This window comes from Engystomops pustulosus, chromosome 8 (assembly GCF_040894005.1).
Source record: "Engystomops pustulosus chromosome 8, aEngPut4.maternal, whole genome shotgun sequence".
Lineage (NCBI taxonomy): Eukaryota > Metazoa > Chordata > Amphibia > Anura > Leptodactylidae > Engystomops > Engystomops pustulosus.
The window spans coordinates 45590529-45607846 of record NC_092418.1 but is presented as its reverse complement, the minus strand read 5'-3'; the positions used below and the strand labels follow the sequence as shown (position 1 = coordinate 45607846).

At 39.7% G+C, this 17318-nt stretch overlaps 1 protein-coding gene across 3 annotated transcripts in view; it reads right to left on the bottom strand.

Moving 5' to 3' along the window:
- RHBDF1 (rhomboid 5 homolog 1) overlaps positions 1-17318 on the bottom strand; it is a 90907-nt gene that overhangs the window by 28765 nt on the left and 44824 nt on the right. For all 3 annotated transcript variants that reach the window (XM_072120809.1, XM_072120810.1, XM_072120811.1), the window contains 7 exons: positions 15350-15563; positions 15060-15266; positions 14595-14717; positions 11725-11891; positions 10748-10999; positions 5963-6074; positions 2399-2473 (listed from right to left, as the gene is read on the bottom strand). In XM_072120809.1, the coding sequence (XP_071976910.1) occupies positions 2399-2473; positions 5963-6074; positions 10748-10999; positions 11725-11891; positions 14595-14717; positions 15060-15266; positions 15350-15563 (1150 nt within the window). The remainder of the gene's footprint in view (positions 1-2398; positions 2474-5962; positions 6075-10747; positions 11000-11724; positions 11892-14594; positions 14718-15059; positions 15267-15349; positions 15564-17318) is intronic.

Genomic DNA, 17318 nt, shown 5'->3' with positions numbered 1-17318 from the left:
AGGACGGTAGAACTACCATTAGTGCAACTTTTTACAAAGTTCAGAAAGTAGACTACTTGAATCTTTAAAGTTAAGGTTTGATCTAAATCTTTAAGGTTTGATTATAGTGGAGAGTGTGGAAAGATTACAAAAAGGTGAGATATCTTTTTTGTAAACCACAATATTCGATGTGCGCCCAACGATCTGCCTATTGGGGCCCAGGGTGGATTCTTTTTCCACTTTTTGACATCAATTACAGTATTATTATTTTTGCCTTGGTTTATAAGTATATATTGTTTAAACTTGGTGGATTGAATGATGACACTTCATGGTTATATGATCGCTAATGTTACTATTTTTCTGTAAAACAATCTAAAACCTAAATGTACATTTGTCCAATATCTTCAAAATGCATGTAAAAACATCTTCTATAGCATTACAATTTTGGTTGTCCTAGTCCTAGAAAAACACATGGAATAATTAAAAACAAAAACACCACAACTCTGACTGCAGGGAGGCATGGACGCTTATGTGAAACAGTTCATTCTATGTGCATCCAAACTCATTCAAGATGGCAGAATCCCAAATATTCACACCAAGAAAAACAGTTATTGTTTCTTGGAACAAAACCTTTAAATTAATTCCTTAACTGTAAATATTTCACCAAATGTCTACATGCCAAACTAAAAAAACCCATAAAGATCATTTCAGGACACACAACCTAAAAACCATAATTCTATACGTATGCTAAATATTCCACTTATAAAGAGAAATCCTCAAAGTAAAAATGAGACTGTCCTAACCTTTGTGTACAAGTCACTGCTAAGGTCAGTGATTGTCTAAAGAAAACTTTTTTTTGGTAGGGGGAATAAACTCATTTTTATTTTTAACCTGTCAGGGCAATTTGGGGCTCTAAACTGCCCCCAGGTCCTTATGGGAGACACTGCTAAGCAGCTGAAGAGTATTCCTGAGGGAGGGGTGAGGAGCAAGTTAATTTCTCTTCTCATAGCCAACGCCATAGCCTGAAGGAGTGGTTCATATATAGCAGAGCTGAGTAACAAAAAACCACCATCTCTCTCACCTGCTCCCCCTCCCTCAGGAATTATCTTTAGCAGGTAAGTAGTATCAGTGAGGAGGTGGGTAGCTTGACTGTATACTGCCTCCATGACTGGAACAGAGAACATCAATAAAAAAAGTCTTTTTTTAGAAGAATGGTGGCGCTAATCCCATGGATATAGGCATCAGTGAAACATGTGTAAAGACATCTAAACGGAATCCTTTAAAAGCTAGAAGCCATTTTTGTGGTACGCAATGTGACCATGCTGTTTACCATGCTATTTTGATTGTTGTTATGGATATAGAAAGACCGATGTGTACTGTTTTCTCTTGCTTTACTATTAATTTACTATTTAAAGGACACCTGTCATCAGGTCTGTGTCACTTGTCCTGTCACCTCTACCTGTTGGGGCAGCTCACAAGGATCCATCCCAGCCTTTATCTAGTTATTTCATACATTATTCATTGTAAAATCATCTATTCTTTATCATGTAAATGAGGCTGGTCACATGGTCAGAGGCAGTGATGTCACCCCTGTTACCCCTCCCGTCTCCTCCCCCTGCTCATGTCTGTGTGTAATGTATAGTAAAGCATGGCTAGTGTGTGTGTGCTGCATCTGCTGACATGCTGCATCCTCCTAATATACAGGTGAGAGACACAGACATCAGCTACACATGAATCTGACATGTTCTGCTGTAACATGGCTGCCTGGAACTGCTGTATCTCTCCTATATACACACACACAGGCTGCAGGGGGCGTGGCCACCAGCACCAGGAAGCACATCATTATACAGCCTCACATCATTATACAGGCTGTCAGTCATGCACTGGGGGTGTGGCTGTGCCTCCCACTCATGAATAGAGTGGACAGCTTGAATATGCTAATGCTTCATTGGACATTTCACAGGTCATTTGCATACAGCTTTAGGACCTCATTGCTTAGGTTTACAGGCATGTAGAGGGACAATGAAGGGATAGAGGCAATGCTCTCTAATGGCAGTTTATGAAAATATATTTAGTTTAGGGGGGTTATTTTGCATGACGGGTTCTCTTTAACTAACGCTGGAGATAATAATTTTAAGAGTTTGTGCTGCTGGAGGTGAACACGTTCATATACCTCACTGCAGCCAGAATTTATGGTTATAAAAATGCTTAAAAAGCCAAGTATTTTGTAGATCATTGGCCTTGACCAAGCCCTAGGCTTCCACAACATGGTGAAAGCACCCACCAGCTGAGGTCAGGACGGAATGTAATAAGGGCAACCTCTACAAAAACCCTCAGCATGATAATTTCATGCAGCAGTCAGCATGTTTGCACACATTGAAGGGATATCCCCTTTAAATATAGTTGTAAAATCACTTACTGAATTTGGTCCAATCCAAAAGTTTTCTTGTTGGATATATCTGACATTTTCATAAACTCCTTTGTTCATCAGAACCTTCAAATGAAAAAGAAAAACATAATTAAACCATTTTTCAAACGCTTCAGACCACTATATACCAATTCAAGGCAGTCTTATGCTTTCTATTAAACACTAGTACATTATGCATCATCATGAACAGTCAGAGCCCACAAATACTATACCACAAAGGAGTGAGACGTATAGATTATTGTACTGGTCTATACCTAAGACAAATAGGTTACAAGTAATACATTCTTCATAATGAAAGATCAGATTTGATACAATATTCATCAGCATATACAGAATTTACTATACTTGACACAAACAGGAAGGAAGATATGTAACAGTCACTTTAACCCCTTTAAGATCAAGTTTTTTCATATTTTGTGTTTCCGTTTTTCACTCCTCTCCTTCCACAAGCCATAACTTTTTTTTCATTTACATAGCTATATGTTGGCTTGATATATGCAAGACAAATTTAGTTTTCTAGTTTTCATTTAATATTCTGTGCCTTGTATTGGGAAACTGGAAAGAAAATTCCAAAGGTGGTGAAAAAAACACAGTTGCGCCATATTCTGATGGGATTTATATATACGACATTCAATACCTAAAAAAATTATTGAAATGTTGCTTTAATAAAAAAAAAATGAGTTGCACGGACACCCGTAACGTTTTCATACTTCAGTGTACGGAGGTGTGTAAGGTGTGATGGTTTTCGATATGCTTTACTAGGCTTCCAGCTGTCACTGCACCTGAGTGCCCCTTAGTACCAGTGTTACTTATACGTTGTTATGGCAAATCTGTCTACAGGATGGAAGGTAGGTCTCTCTCTTCTCCTGCTTGTACATAGCTGAGAGCACTATATCAAGCTGAAGGTCAAGTGCCAAAGTTGTTTAAACACACACAGGGATGATAGATATGAGCCTCCATAGATATACACTGTACAGACGTGAATATACATCTCGTCAGGAGGGAGTAGCTTGATTTTTTGTTTACAAGCTAAGGCCTCAGCAGTGGACATGTGGCGTGAGCCGCTAGCCGGCTGGAGAAGGAGAGGGTGAGCTAGGCCTCTTAGTAAATCAGTCCAAGCAGTTGGCTAGCAGGGGTGTAAAACGCCAGGCTTAAAAAATTCCCCACCAGTTATTACAGCCAAGTCTATTTCTTTTTCATCAGTGAGGAAGGGTCTTGAATGACTTGTTGAAGAAAATGTCAGGTCACAGGGATGATTCCTTAAATAATTAGAGCATTAAAAGCAAATCTAATCAACTTATCCAGACTAGTTTGAATAGACAGATAGATAGAACTGTTGCATCCAGAATTGCATTGGCTCAACACCAAGAAAGATATATATTACTATTATATCTATTAAATACCTTATACTATTGACCTGTAATAATCCTATTTAAAGCGGTTGGCCACCTGTGAACCTGTGTCTTTGCCTCCTTTGAAAGTTGCAGCCTTTTCCTGCTCTCTGCATAAGGACATGTATGTGACATCACTCTCTCTCTATCTCTTCTCCCAGCCGGTCCATACTGACAGAGGCAGAGAGAGGGGGAAGAAGAAGATGAGTCCTAACTGTACTGGTACAGCTCCACCTATTCAGCAGAGCTCAGAGATGTTATAAAGAACTATGAAGGGTATGCGCACTGTACAAAAGTAAGCAGGACTGCTCAATAATTTGATGAACATTAAAGGGGTATTCCCATCAGGGCATTTACATTGAATTAAATTCATTTGCCTTATGTAAACATCTCTTCAATTGGATGTTAATAAAAAAAATGTTCCTGTGTGAAGATAATTTCTCATAAATGTGGCCATGTCCTCCCTTAGAAACCAGATAGCTTCCTCGGATACGACCACATCACACTCTGGCAGCGGTGGCCAGACTTGCGCTAAAGAGCCCTGCCGGACCACCAGGATTCTGCAATCATTACCACAGGACGGCTGTGTGACCTGTAGTAACTCCCGGACATTTTATATACAATAACCTTTCGTTTCTTTGTGCAATCCCTCCAGCAGAGGTGGCCGTATCCCAGGAAGATATCTCGTTTCTAAGGGACAACATGGTTACATTTATGAGAAATTAGGAACATTTTTTTAATAACAGTCCCCAGACGAGAATAACCCTTTAAGTAACAGTTAATATCTTCAGTTTCCTGGCACCTAGAAACTCTAGATTCATATGAAAGAGGAGATTTTCTGTGCTTCTGAGCCAGCAGAATGAAGGAGAATGAGAGAGATGTACAAGGCTACATTCACACTGCCGTATGGGGACGTATATAAGGCCGACGTATATACGCTGTATTTACGTCCCCTATAAACGGCAATGGGCAGAGGGTGCCCATTGTACAGGATCGTACAGTTTCCATAGTCGGGAGAAAGATAGAATATGTCCTATCCTTCCCCAGAATATACTATGGAGAGAAGTGGGGGTGAGCAGAGGTCACTCCCTCCCCCTCTCCCTGAAGTGTACTATAGTACAGGGGGCACATGTTAGTGTGAATATAGCCTAATCGTTAAGCTTTCAGGTTGTGACTGTCTTAAAATTTCTACCTGAAAAGCAGATTTTTGGTTATTTCTGTTTTAGTGATTTGTATGATGAATTTTTGAATGTGAACATATGACTATGGTGTAACCATTAGAGTAGGTTTCCACCACGACTATTAAACTGGTTATTTGCAATTAGAGCTGACCAAGTCTTGCCTTCCCATGGCCTGGCACTGTACACAGGGCAAAAAGAGAGGGACTGCACTTACAATATAAAGAAAACTGGACCCAAATTCTAGTAATCCATTAAGTCCCAGCAGACCAAAACGGAACAGACAGCCTAGAAATTTAGGATGTGTACTAACCGTATATAGTGCAGCTAGCACACGTCCTTATTCACTTCTAGGGGCTCAAGGTTGTGGATTCCTGAATGGCCAGGCCACAAAAGATAGAGGTCCTATTCTTGCTCATATTCAGACCCGTGCAGTCTTTTACTGTGAGCAACGTTCACAAACTGACACATGGACAGCAACCAACGCTCCATGGGGCTGTTATACTGCCCAGCAGCTAGCCTTATACCGAGGACATTTTAGAACTTAAAAGCTTAGTCCAACCCCTTTAAATTTTAATACAAAACACTAGTAATTCAGTTAATAAAAATGAAAATCCAGGCTGACAGATGATTTTACCCCATCCCCTCTGAGAGCAGCAGTGCTCCCTCCCACAGCTAATGTGTCAACGCTCCATGGAGATTTGGGATAAGGAATGACTGTTCTCCATGTGAGGGTTCTCTCTGTGACATTGTGTTTGCTATCAGGAAATAAATGGCAGTATAAACAATACTATATCTTTCTGAAATGTCAGCTATCTCAGGTATGTAGGCTTATTCAGTAAAACATGAAATGTGGGTAAAATAATACCCACTACTGCATTCCATCGCCTTCACTTGCACAAAGGTTCAGGTGCATAAAATTACAGTGAATTAGACACTGGAAAATGAGGCCTTTTGATATGAAGGACTTGGGTTGAATTACTTACCGATTCTACTGTTTCATGCTGGGAAAATCCAACAGGTGCAATTCCGTAGATGCAAACAGTCAAGATGGTTATCAGTAGATGCACAAATGTAATCCAGTAAGTGAAGAATGGCCTGAGAGAACAGAAAGTGTAAGTGTTATCACAATTATATGGCACACAACGATGTAAAGCTTGAAAACCACAGATTGCTGTGGACACTACTGTTAGTTGGGTGTGGACTTCCTAAATTACAAATTATGCTAGGTTATATACATGATACCGGTGTCTCCATAAGTTAAACAAAATAATGATTTCATCAAGTGAATGTTACATATATATTGGATAGTTGGGAATGTGACTCTTACAGTTCACTGCACTGCAGCTCAGGAGGTGCCGCTGCTATTTTAATGGCTTACCAAGCATAGTGCTATCCATTTCATAGCAGCTGTAGCCTGTACTGCAGATCCATCTCATGCAAGTGAATAGGACACAGATAATTGTAGTGCCGGTGCAGTCACTACGGGATAGCATTGTACCCCAGCGCCATGGATCCTAAACCACTGACTTGTGAGTTTACTGATAGTTAAAGGGAACCTGTTACCAGAAGGCTGAATTGCACTGCAGAGTACATTCCATAACACTTACTTGCACAACTAAGTTCCCCTCTGTTCTTGTAATATCTGCAGCTAGAGCTGATCTGTCTCTTTGCCAAGAAGTCCTGCTCAAGTCCTACAGCAGTGGTGGCGAACCTATGGCACGGGTGCCAGCTTTGGCACTCAGTGCCCTCTATATGGGCACCCTTGCCATCACCCCAGGGCAGGGTTTGCCAGACAGGACTCAAGGCCTATTGCAGTCCCAGGCAGCCCAGGACCCTGGAAGGAAGCTACAATGATAATCCAAACTTCTTCTTCTTTCTACTGTATTGGTAGCTTACTGCGCATGTGCACAATCTCTGAGCTTTCTAACAAGGCTGATTGCGAGAGTGTTTTCCTCACCGAGCAGAAGCAAGATTTACCTGTGCGGTAAGCCAACGTCAGAAAGGGAGGGTTAGTCACAGGGAGGATGTGGGAGGGGAATAAATTGAATATCAACGAGCGGGAGTCAGACTGAGTGTTATGCTAATTACCCAGGGACCGTTGTGCAGTCAGCTTTAGCAGTGGATAATACATGAGGGGAACTGAGTTGTGAAAGTAAGTGTTATGGAATGTACTATGCAGTGTCTATTGAGATCTGTCACTAGTGAAATGCAGCCTTCTGCTGACAGTTTCCCTTTAAACACACACCATGGGCCATTAATATAAACCCCTTTACGACTGCCATACGGCTATATACCTCCTATTTGCAGAAAAGATGTTTATAAACATCTTGACAGAGACCACGTTCAAATGGCCATATCTCCTGAACCCTGGCACATAGGAACATAATTTGTAAGACATTTTAAACAGAAGGATGTCCCCTTTGTTATGTATGGATGATTGTGTATGGGTGCTTAACAGAACCGGAGATATCCACCCTTACGTTGTAAGAAAAAAAAACATTTTGTACAGCTTTGTATTCCAGTTTGTAACTTTAAGAATGGATATCTCAGTTTCTCTTAAGCATCCATACACAATCCATCATTAAAGAGGAGACTCTCCTGTTTAATATGACTCTAGCATTGTGTTCCTACGTACAAGGGTTCAGGAGATATAGGCGTTTGAAATGTGCCCCCTCCATCCGGTCTGTAGACGGCAAAATATAGAAGGAGCTGCAGAAAACACTTTATCTTTTCATTATTGCAGAAGTACATGCACCCTCTGCATCTGTAGCTGAACCTGGGAAAGTCTGATGGAATAATGCTGTACATATTAATAACAGCGTAAAAGTTCCTACTTATTTAAGAAACTTTAATCGGAAAAATGACAAAAAAAGCTTATTTTTTCACATTTGTTGTCAATTATTGGCAAATTTTATAAAGATATGTATAAAATATATGTACAAAAATATGTAATTAATTAAACTATCCACATTAAACTCTCACATTATTGTCATTTAAAGAAGCGCATAGCAGATCGACAAATATTGACCTGGACATTCAGTCACCAATGACCATCGGTCATGAAGTAGTTAAAAGAGCTTACATTCCAATTAACCCATAAATATATGTAGAAATTACAGAAAGCCACGTTCACCTCATGGATCCCCACTTCTCTATTTCCAAAGTTGGCCTGTGCCTCCTTCCGATGATGCGTGGGAAACCATTCCATATTTATTTTTACACAGCTGTCTGGGTGATTTTAATCATAATTTTATTTCACTGGAAAATCCCTTCAAAGTCCAGAAAAACTATTTTAAAACTACTTTGTATACAGCTGATGCATGGACCCTGTTTGTTCACATCCCTACTATGAATTGCCTAGAGAAATATTATATATATATATATATATATATATATATATATATATATATATATATATATATATATATATATATACACCATATATACTCCAGTATAAGCCTAGTTTTTCAGCACAAAAAAATGTGCTGAAAACCCAAACTCGGCTTATACTCGAGTCAAAAAATATATCAAACCTCACCTTTCCGGCTTCCCCCGCTGCTGGCTATATACTGGGGGATATGAGCTGGCAGGCTATATACTGGGGGGTAGGTACTGGCTATATGTTATGGGGTAGGGTCCAGAAGGGTATATAATGGGGAGGCTGTGACCAATGCATTTCCCACCCTCGGATTATACTCGAGTCAATAGGTTTTCCCAGGTTTTTGTGGTAAAATTATGGGCCTCGGCTTTTACTTGGGTCGGCTTATACTCGAGTATATACGGTGTGTGTGTGTGTGTGTGTGTGTATATATATATATATATATATATATATACATATATATATATACACACACACACACACACACATGTATATATGTATGAGATTTGCATCAGAAATCATAGATAGTAAGCTCATTGCTATTTGTACACATTTTATTTCCTTGTTATGTTGTATTTTGTATTTATATGGAATATGATGGCACTATGTACAGTAAATACAATGGCAGCCATGGATCTGCAGCAAGTATACTAGCAGGTCTATTCTGCAGAGCCAGTGTTATAACCTTTACGGTAGCACAAATAAAACTATTTTGGAGGCTCCCCACTGGGATAACTCTGGAATTCCTTAAGAATGAACACATTTTCCTGCCCTTTGTTTTCATTTTGGAGTAAATGTCTGTACAAAAGACTATCCCTTCGCTCCATAGCAAATATTTGCAATCGTAGTGTTCAAATATCTATACAATACCTGGAGGAAATTCATAAAGCAAACAGGTTTACAGTAAAGTACAAGTTTTCAATGGGAACATCACCTCCAGGCCAACATTACAACACACAGACGGCTTACCCTGATCACAGCCACCGGCTATATCTAGATATGATAAGTCAAATATTGCAATGGATTTTGCAGACTCCATTGATCAGTAATGACTGAGCCATCTAATGCATGGTCTCTGTAGATTTCAGTTCATTCAATATGTACTTATCATTAAAAAAACAAGCATGAAGCCATAAGATACAAACTTGTATTGTAACAAGCACATCAATGGTATTAAAAAATGAACAATTGTAGACAATTTTAATGTTCTGTATTCAGCTATGCTATCACAGACCGGGGGCTTTCCTCTTGTGGCTCTCATGTCTTACTATGACCTGAAATGGACCCTAAAGGAGGCAGTACATTCACATATACTGCAAAAATACTATACTGCAGAGTGATCAGATTAAATTTTTTCTAAATGAATTTAAAATGACAAATCCTATATAAATGAGGTATCTCTGTGATCGTACAACCTAAACAATATAGCAAAAGTGTCATTTGGAGAGTAACGTAAAAGCTATAAAAACATAGCCCCTAACAAAACTGAATAAATGTGTTCTTTCATCAATATCCCTGGCTCAGGAATTTACCAGATTCCCAGTACAATGTTTGGAATCAATTAAACAATTAAAGGAAATCTACCAGCAAAATCAAGCATGATTAACCAGGAGCATTTACTTATAGATCCAGGCACTGTGACTGTGTCAATCTTCTTATATTGGTTATCCATGGCCTCCTTCCTTCTAAAATCAACTTTTAAAATTATGATAATGAGCTAGAAGGGCTCTGGGAGGTGCGGCCCTCTGTAATGCAGCTTCACAGGCTGTTACGCTGTCTCACCCTGCTCTTTTAGCACTTCCCCCTCCCTCTGCCTGATGTAATCTCACTGAGATTAGCATACAGCGGGAAGTGCTCCTGAACTGATAGCACTTCAGGAGATTTTAAGGCATAATGAAAACAATTTAGAAGGAAGGAGAAAGGATAACAAATATAAGTCACGGTGCCTGAGTCTATGAGTAAGTGCCCCTGGTTTATCATGATGGATTTCTGATGGTAGATCTCTGTTCTGACTTTTGGAAGGAGGGGAACAAAAAACAGAATGGCAAAAACAGCAAAAGTCGACAGCGCAAGAGGTTACAATGAATACCCAGCCAGGCTATATTTTTTTATATAACTGGGAGACAATTACTGTTACTCATCAGATAAGCCGTGCTCATCATTATTTCACCAGTTCTGGAAAAGTCCTATAAAACAGGACAGTGTTGCTCAGTGTCACCCTTGTGTTCAGTGTCACATAACAGTGAGCAGTCACAATTTATTTTACAGTAGAAAGTAAATTTATGAAACTTCACATAACAACAACCTGCTCACAAATACCTTACGATCTGTTGGGCTTTTTTCAATCTCTACACAGCTTTTCATTTTGTTACCTTTAAATTGCGCTTACCGGTGATCATCCATATCTTCAATTTGCCTTTTTACATAGCTATCTATTCTCTTGCGGTAAGTCCTATTTGTTAGTCTTCCCACCATTCCCAGCCCATACGGCCTTTTTTCTTTTGCAAACAGTTTCCTCACGGGGATGGTTATACGCTGTCCTCGCTTCTGAGGACCAACACTGATAACTTCTTGGCACAGTCTGATCTTTGGCTGTACGAGATGTCCTTCTTTTGTCTTGCGCCAGCCTCGTTCCAAGGGCCTGGAAACATACAGAAAGCATATTTTTTATTTTTTTTTTTAAGACCCACTTATTTATCGCAAAGTGCCAACACAGAAATTTAATTTGTGATTTATACTCCCTTCTCTGTCACAGCTTTCATTGATACAGGCACCCTGAGGACACCAATAAAGCAGAAAAAAGAAGAAATTTGGATGATCATTGTAGCTTCACTCCAGGGTCCCATAACCATGAAGAATTGTCATGGCTGGACAGGAGCTTCAATGATAATCCAGATTTGTCCAAACCTTCCCACTCCTCCAGTAGTCCCAGGTAGTCCTGTCACTTTAAAATAGCTCTGTGCACAGCAAGTCCTGGGCTGTCTGGGACTGCAGGAAGATACCTGGAGTCATCTCTGGGCTAAATGCCCACAGAAAGGGCTCTGAGTGCCTCCTAGCCACCACTGATCTATGATCATCATTTATTATAAAACCTATTTGACTGGTACAAATGACTCCAGCAGTTTGGCATCTAAGTGAAAAAAAATCTGCTCTGGTGTTAAAATGGAAATATCATGCTCATACATATGACAGGGCCTGCCAAATGTTACAGTAGACTTCTTATTTCTGCCAGGTGATTTAGTAGAATCGACAACTAAAGTGGCAGAAGCAGCAATATCGTAAGGTGTTTTCTATGGTTCTTCACTGGTAAAACTAATATGTTATAATCATAAAATGTTCTATGTTTCATATTTAATTTTAACCTACAGCATCAAATGGCTTTTTTCTAATTCACTCTTGTCCAAGGCACTTCCGGTACGTTCCACCGTCTCCTCTGCTTTTGAGTTTTGTTCAGCCTCTTTTATAGCAGCCTCTGATGGGGACTCGAAAACTTCATCAGGATAACTTGACATTTCTTCGTGAAGAGCTCCTTCCTGATAAACATACAATACAGTAGGGACAGGGTAGGACACAAATATTATTCCTGATTGCAGTGGTTGTTGCACATTAATATCTTTTTCAATAAAAATAATAATTAGAAACAAATGTTGTTTAAATAGGAAATTTGAGTATCATATCGGCACCTATAAAGAACAATACAACAGATAATTAACATATGGTATATATATATATATTACATAAAAGATCACTAAATAAATGTATATAGTACAGTGGATTTGTATTCCAACCAATATGTATTATTTCCTGCCAGGTGGACACCACCAGAGACTCAATCTTAATTCAAATGGTAAGCAAAAGGGAATAGAAGTGGCATGATAAAATATTAGAGATGAGCGAGCACTAAAATGCTCGAGTGCTCGTATCGGATAACGAACCACACTGAAGTCATGAGCTACTTATTCTTATATGTGGGTACATTGTAACTATTTGCTATTGCAAGAGCCGCTTGTACAAATATCTTTTAAATCCCTCTGATTGACATCGCTTCAGCATAAATAAGGAACTAAGGACACGTTGCTGACTCACCATAAGATTATCAGTGTTTGCCATGATTTTGTGCAGTTTTTTTAACCTTTTACCAGTAGACCATCCACATCTCCCAGACTCAAACCCATCACCCTAGATGCTTCCTTGATGACCTTATTTAGTTTCTGGCCATCCCTGAGCAAAAGACAACTGCCCCAAGCCAAAGCTGCAAAAAAACAAGGCACTCACCAATAGAGTGTTATAAAAAGAGATTACCGTGTCTATACCTGAGTATAAGCTGAGATTACCGTCTATACCTGAGTATAAAACGAGATTTTCAGCACATAAAATGTGCAAAAAAAAAACTTGACTTTTACTTGCGTCTATAAAAAAATTAATTTAAAACTCAACTCAAAACTTCATGGGGGCATGGGCAGGCTGGCTATATACTGGGGGAAGGGGATACCAGGCTATTTATTGGGGGCAGGGGTCTGGCTAGCTATATACTGGGGACATGGACTGGCTGGCTATATACTGGGAAGCAGGGGACTGGCAGGCTATTTACTGGGGGCTGGCTAGCTATATACACAAGGCATAGACTGGCTGGCTATATACTGAGGGGCAGAACCTATCTACCATGCGCCTTCCTGCATTATGTCTCAACATGTGTATGCCAATTCAGTTTCTCATCAATTAGTCCATAACTCTTTCTACCTCCACCCCGATACATAATCGCTGGCCCGGCCCTTTAGTCAGTCACGAGAAGTTGATCACTAGTTCTTTGGTCTAAAGCAGAATATTGCCATAGGCGCACAAGAAGACTGTATCCCTATATACTGCATCATTAGTGTTCAATCAATTAGCACAAAATCCTTAAAATATTTCTGCAGAAAGTAAGATAATCCATCCGCCAGTTACATAATTTAGGCTTCACAGTTATAGATTGTATTACAATGATAGTGTGATAATAATATTACTCCTCCACAGTTTGTTTGTTTTATATTTTTTTATTTTTCTTTCTTTTCTGCCTGTCATTAGGCTCCACTTGTTTTAAGACCAGCCAAGAAGAGGAGCTTGGCCCCAGGGAGTCTCTGTTTGATAAGAGGAGCATGGTCTTCTTAAGTGGTAGAATTGTGGGGGATGAAAAGAAAGCGCATACTTTAGTTTTTCCCTCCAAATTTAGACAAAGGGAATATCATAGCTGTCCATAACTGGGGAATAATTCATAATTATGGGTCCCCAGTTACACATGACAGTTATGGGGTCTAGAAAATCAGAATGTTAGCACCAGGGGAAGGCAGCCAATAGCAGAACACCCCTGATATTAGGCTAAGACACCCCAAGTTTGGTATGTGGTTGATGGGAAGAACGTAAAACTCCCCCTCACAGTGACATCACAGCCAGGGGTGGGGGTCAAAATATCCCTGGGTTTAAATTAGTTAAGCAGCCACATAGTAGTGTTCAGTCTGGATCAATAGAAGGCTGGATCGATGTCTGTGCCCAGTCCTCGGGCCAAAGAATTTCTTCCTATTTCACTAGCAAGAGTTTTTTGTTTCTTTCTTCCATAACTGTTTGTAAGTATCGTATGTGTATTGTTTTAATCTTTTTTTCATTATATCTGACAATTTAACTATTTGAGTGTACTGCATTTTTATGTAAATAAAAAACTTTTAATAAGCCTTTGCTTGTAGCCTTAAAGAATCTGAGTCTCTGAAGGGAATCACGTTACCAGAGGTCATTATTAGCATACTCCATGTAGTAAGCGATTGCATGTTCTGTGTGAGTTTATAATTGTAATATCGTGTAAGTAGTGAGTGCATGTGCTGAGTTATCATCAGGGTGCATTGTCTGTGTGGTTGAGGTTCCTACGGCCTTCTTTGCGTAAGTAACTCGTGGGTTTTAGCAGTGGATTGACGGGGTGCTGTGATTGTGTGGAGTAAATTTAGCGATAGGACGCCCTTTTGTGGAAGTGAGTGGAGCTTAAGGGCTAAATTCTGGGACTCCATAGAGTAGGTATCCCCGTGTGTGAACTCCGGTGAGTCGGGTACATGACAGATAGTAATAGGCGCACTGCTGAATTAGAAGAAAATCAGCCTTACTGATGTCTGAGAGTACACACATTTTTATTTGCTCTAAATTTTATAGAAAAAAGTTTTAGGGAAAAAAAAGTTGCTGAGTTTTCTAAGAATACAAAGTCAAATAAGTCTTACCCGTGCAAAAAATGATGTATCTAATTCATCTGGAAAATCCATGGTGTCCTCTTCAAGAAAGCTAACGGGGGTGAAGCTTCTCCGTTGTACCCTACGTAATGTACCTTCTTTGATTGAGCGCCCCTGTATGTTTTGTAACAAATAAAACAAATTACATCTTAGGAAGTCAGTTTTTTATATCAATATCTGAAAATCTGTATTTCTCTCTGATTCACATAAAATAGGCCCTTAGTGATGTTGTGGTGTTTGGATAACTGACCACTAAAGACAAAAGCTGGCTGAAGTGGATGCATATTATGTTAACACCACATCTCTGTAGCAGGGTGGGGGACCATGTGGGTGCCAGCATGGTACATAAAAGCATGTACTTCCTGTATCTGAAGGGAGCTTTTTGGCCTCTGTGACCTGGAGTAGCTTTACTTGCAATGAGGCAGTGAATTTTACCTTATATATCAAAGCCATTACCTTTACAAGTGCAGCTGCTGCCCTGAAGCTCATCTTGGCTACAGACTCTCTTTTCCGTCTTCTGGGAAATCGGTTAAATCCAGATTTTGAGCTTGTGAATGAGCAGAGGGAAGTTGCTCCTGGAGTAATAGGAGTATGTGGCATACTGTAGCCATCAGTATCTTCCACCATTCTGAAAGCCCGTCCTCGTGCCAAAGGGTCTATAATCTACAGATACAAGAAAAATAAATATTTTTTATCTTGTACAAAACATGTGTCCAGTGTGTACAGTGCAGCTAGAAATACTATACCTTCTGCATATTAAACTGAGTTGGTCCCACGTATAAAGGGGGTGGTGTTTCTGTACTTGTTAAAGATATATTATCTTGGCTGGGAAGGTCCATTTCTCTTATAACTTGTGGTTTTAACTTTCCATATCTCTGGCTGCAATGTCTAAGGCTTTTCCTTTGCCATTTCTGAGTGGAATCACTGTCTTTACTTACTCCAAACCAGTCAGCAGTGCCCCTTCAATAAAGAAAGTGATACATTATAGAAGAAATGTTCTCCATCGGACAGCCTAGAAATACAGTATCAAAGTGCTTGTGTACTGCCGGTTAGGGACAAGCTGTCCACTCAGCAGAGAAAGAAGTATCAAATCCAGATTTGTCAGTAAAAGTTATTAAGTTATTTATAACCACAACTTCCTTCCTTCTCATTGACTATAACATCATTGAGGTAGCTATCAAAAACATCACTAAAAATATGCATGTTTATGCTGATGCTAGAAGCAAAGTGAGATAACAACCCAGACAGAACCTTAAATATTTCCTAGTTAAGTAGCGACTGTCCATCACTATTAGCCATTAGGTTTAGGCTGCACAATAATCACTAGTCAGGAAGTCTGCTGTAGAAAATATCTCCTAAAAACAATAACAAAAATTCTCGGCGGCGTTATGTCTAATTTTATTATTATTGTTCATTTTAAAGCACCATTAGCGTAATAGATCAATTTAAAATGGGCTTATGTTTATAATAAGAGACAATAGAAACAGTGACCTCAATGAGCGTGAGAAATAAGAAGGAGGCAGGGCTATCCCCAGGAGGGTTTATTGGGATGGGTAAAGCTTGTCCTAAGTATTGGATGTGATATCAAAACTCCCAACTTTTGCTGCACCCCTTACTCCACCCGACACAGTATAATTCCCCCATTAGTGCTCCCCATCTTCTCCTTACATTGTGTCCCCCCAGCTCCCTGCCACACTATGGCCCCTTCTCCTCCTCATATTGTAGACACTCTGATATTGTGCCCCCCCCCAGCTTCCCCTCATATTAAAGCTCAATCATGAAGAGTCCCACAAGTAGATCCCCCTCACATTGTAGCCCCCTGATATTGTGCCCCAGCTCCCCCTCATCTTAAAGCTCCCCCTCCTGTTTTGTTCCCCAGCAGCTCCCCTTCATACTTACCTAACAGATCTCTGCATTATCACTGTATTCAACTCTGCCAGCATCCAGAGGATGTCCCACGACATACCTCCCAGCGTTCGGGACGGGGTCCAAAATCCAGTACTGTCCCGTTGGATCCGGGACTGATGGGAGGTATAGTAATATTACACAAGCTGATGTGTATGGTAAATTCAAATCCCTTATGTAGCTTCCATTGGATGTAAGTAAACTGAAGGGAGTCTGTCCTGGGTTTGTCCACAATATTCTGGTCCCAGCATGAGCAGAGTCAAGCCCTTTCCTATGGTGCTGTGACTGAGCCTATAGTGAAAAGTGCCAAGCTTTTAAATCCTTACCACTGGCATATGTAAATTTATGTTAACTAGATTTCCTTGAAGCAAAAGGAAAATGACCTTAAAATAAATTACTGGGATCTGTAGGTTATATATAGCAATCTAAGTAAGTTGAAAACGACAAACTCTAAGTAAGTTTTAAAATAGACTGAGGGAATTGAAGGAGTTGCCACTAGAGGTTTATAAATTGGTTTAGTGTAAGAAGACTGGCAATGCTGGGAATTAACATCAGTTAATTTATGGCTGCAAATTAGGAGCTAATAATAAGCAGCTAATTTGTAGTTAGGTATGAAGATTTATCAATGTACATAAGGATCTCATTAACCTGAGCAATAATAATAATAATCTTTATTTATATAGCGCCATCATAGTCCGTAGCGCTTTACAGATTCTAAGGAATATATACAAATAAAATAAGATATTACAGAGTAACAACAGTCATATGGAACAATAGGAGTGAGGGCCCTGCTCGCAAGAGCTTACAGTC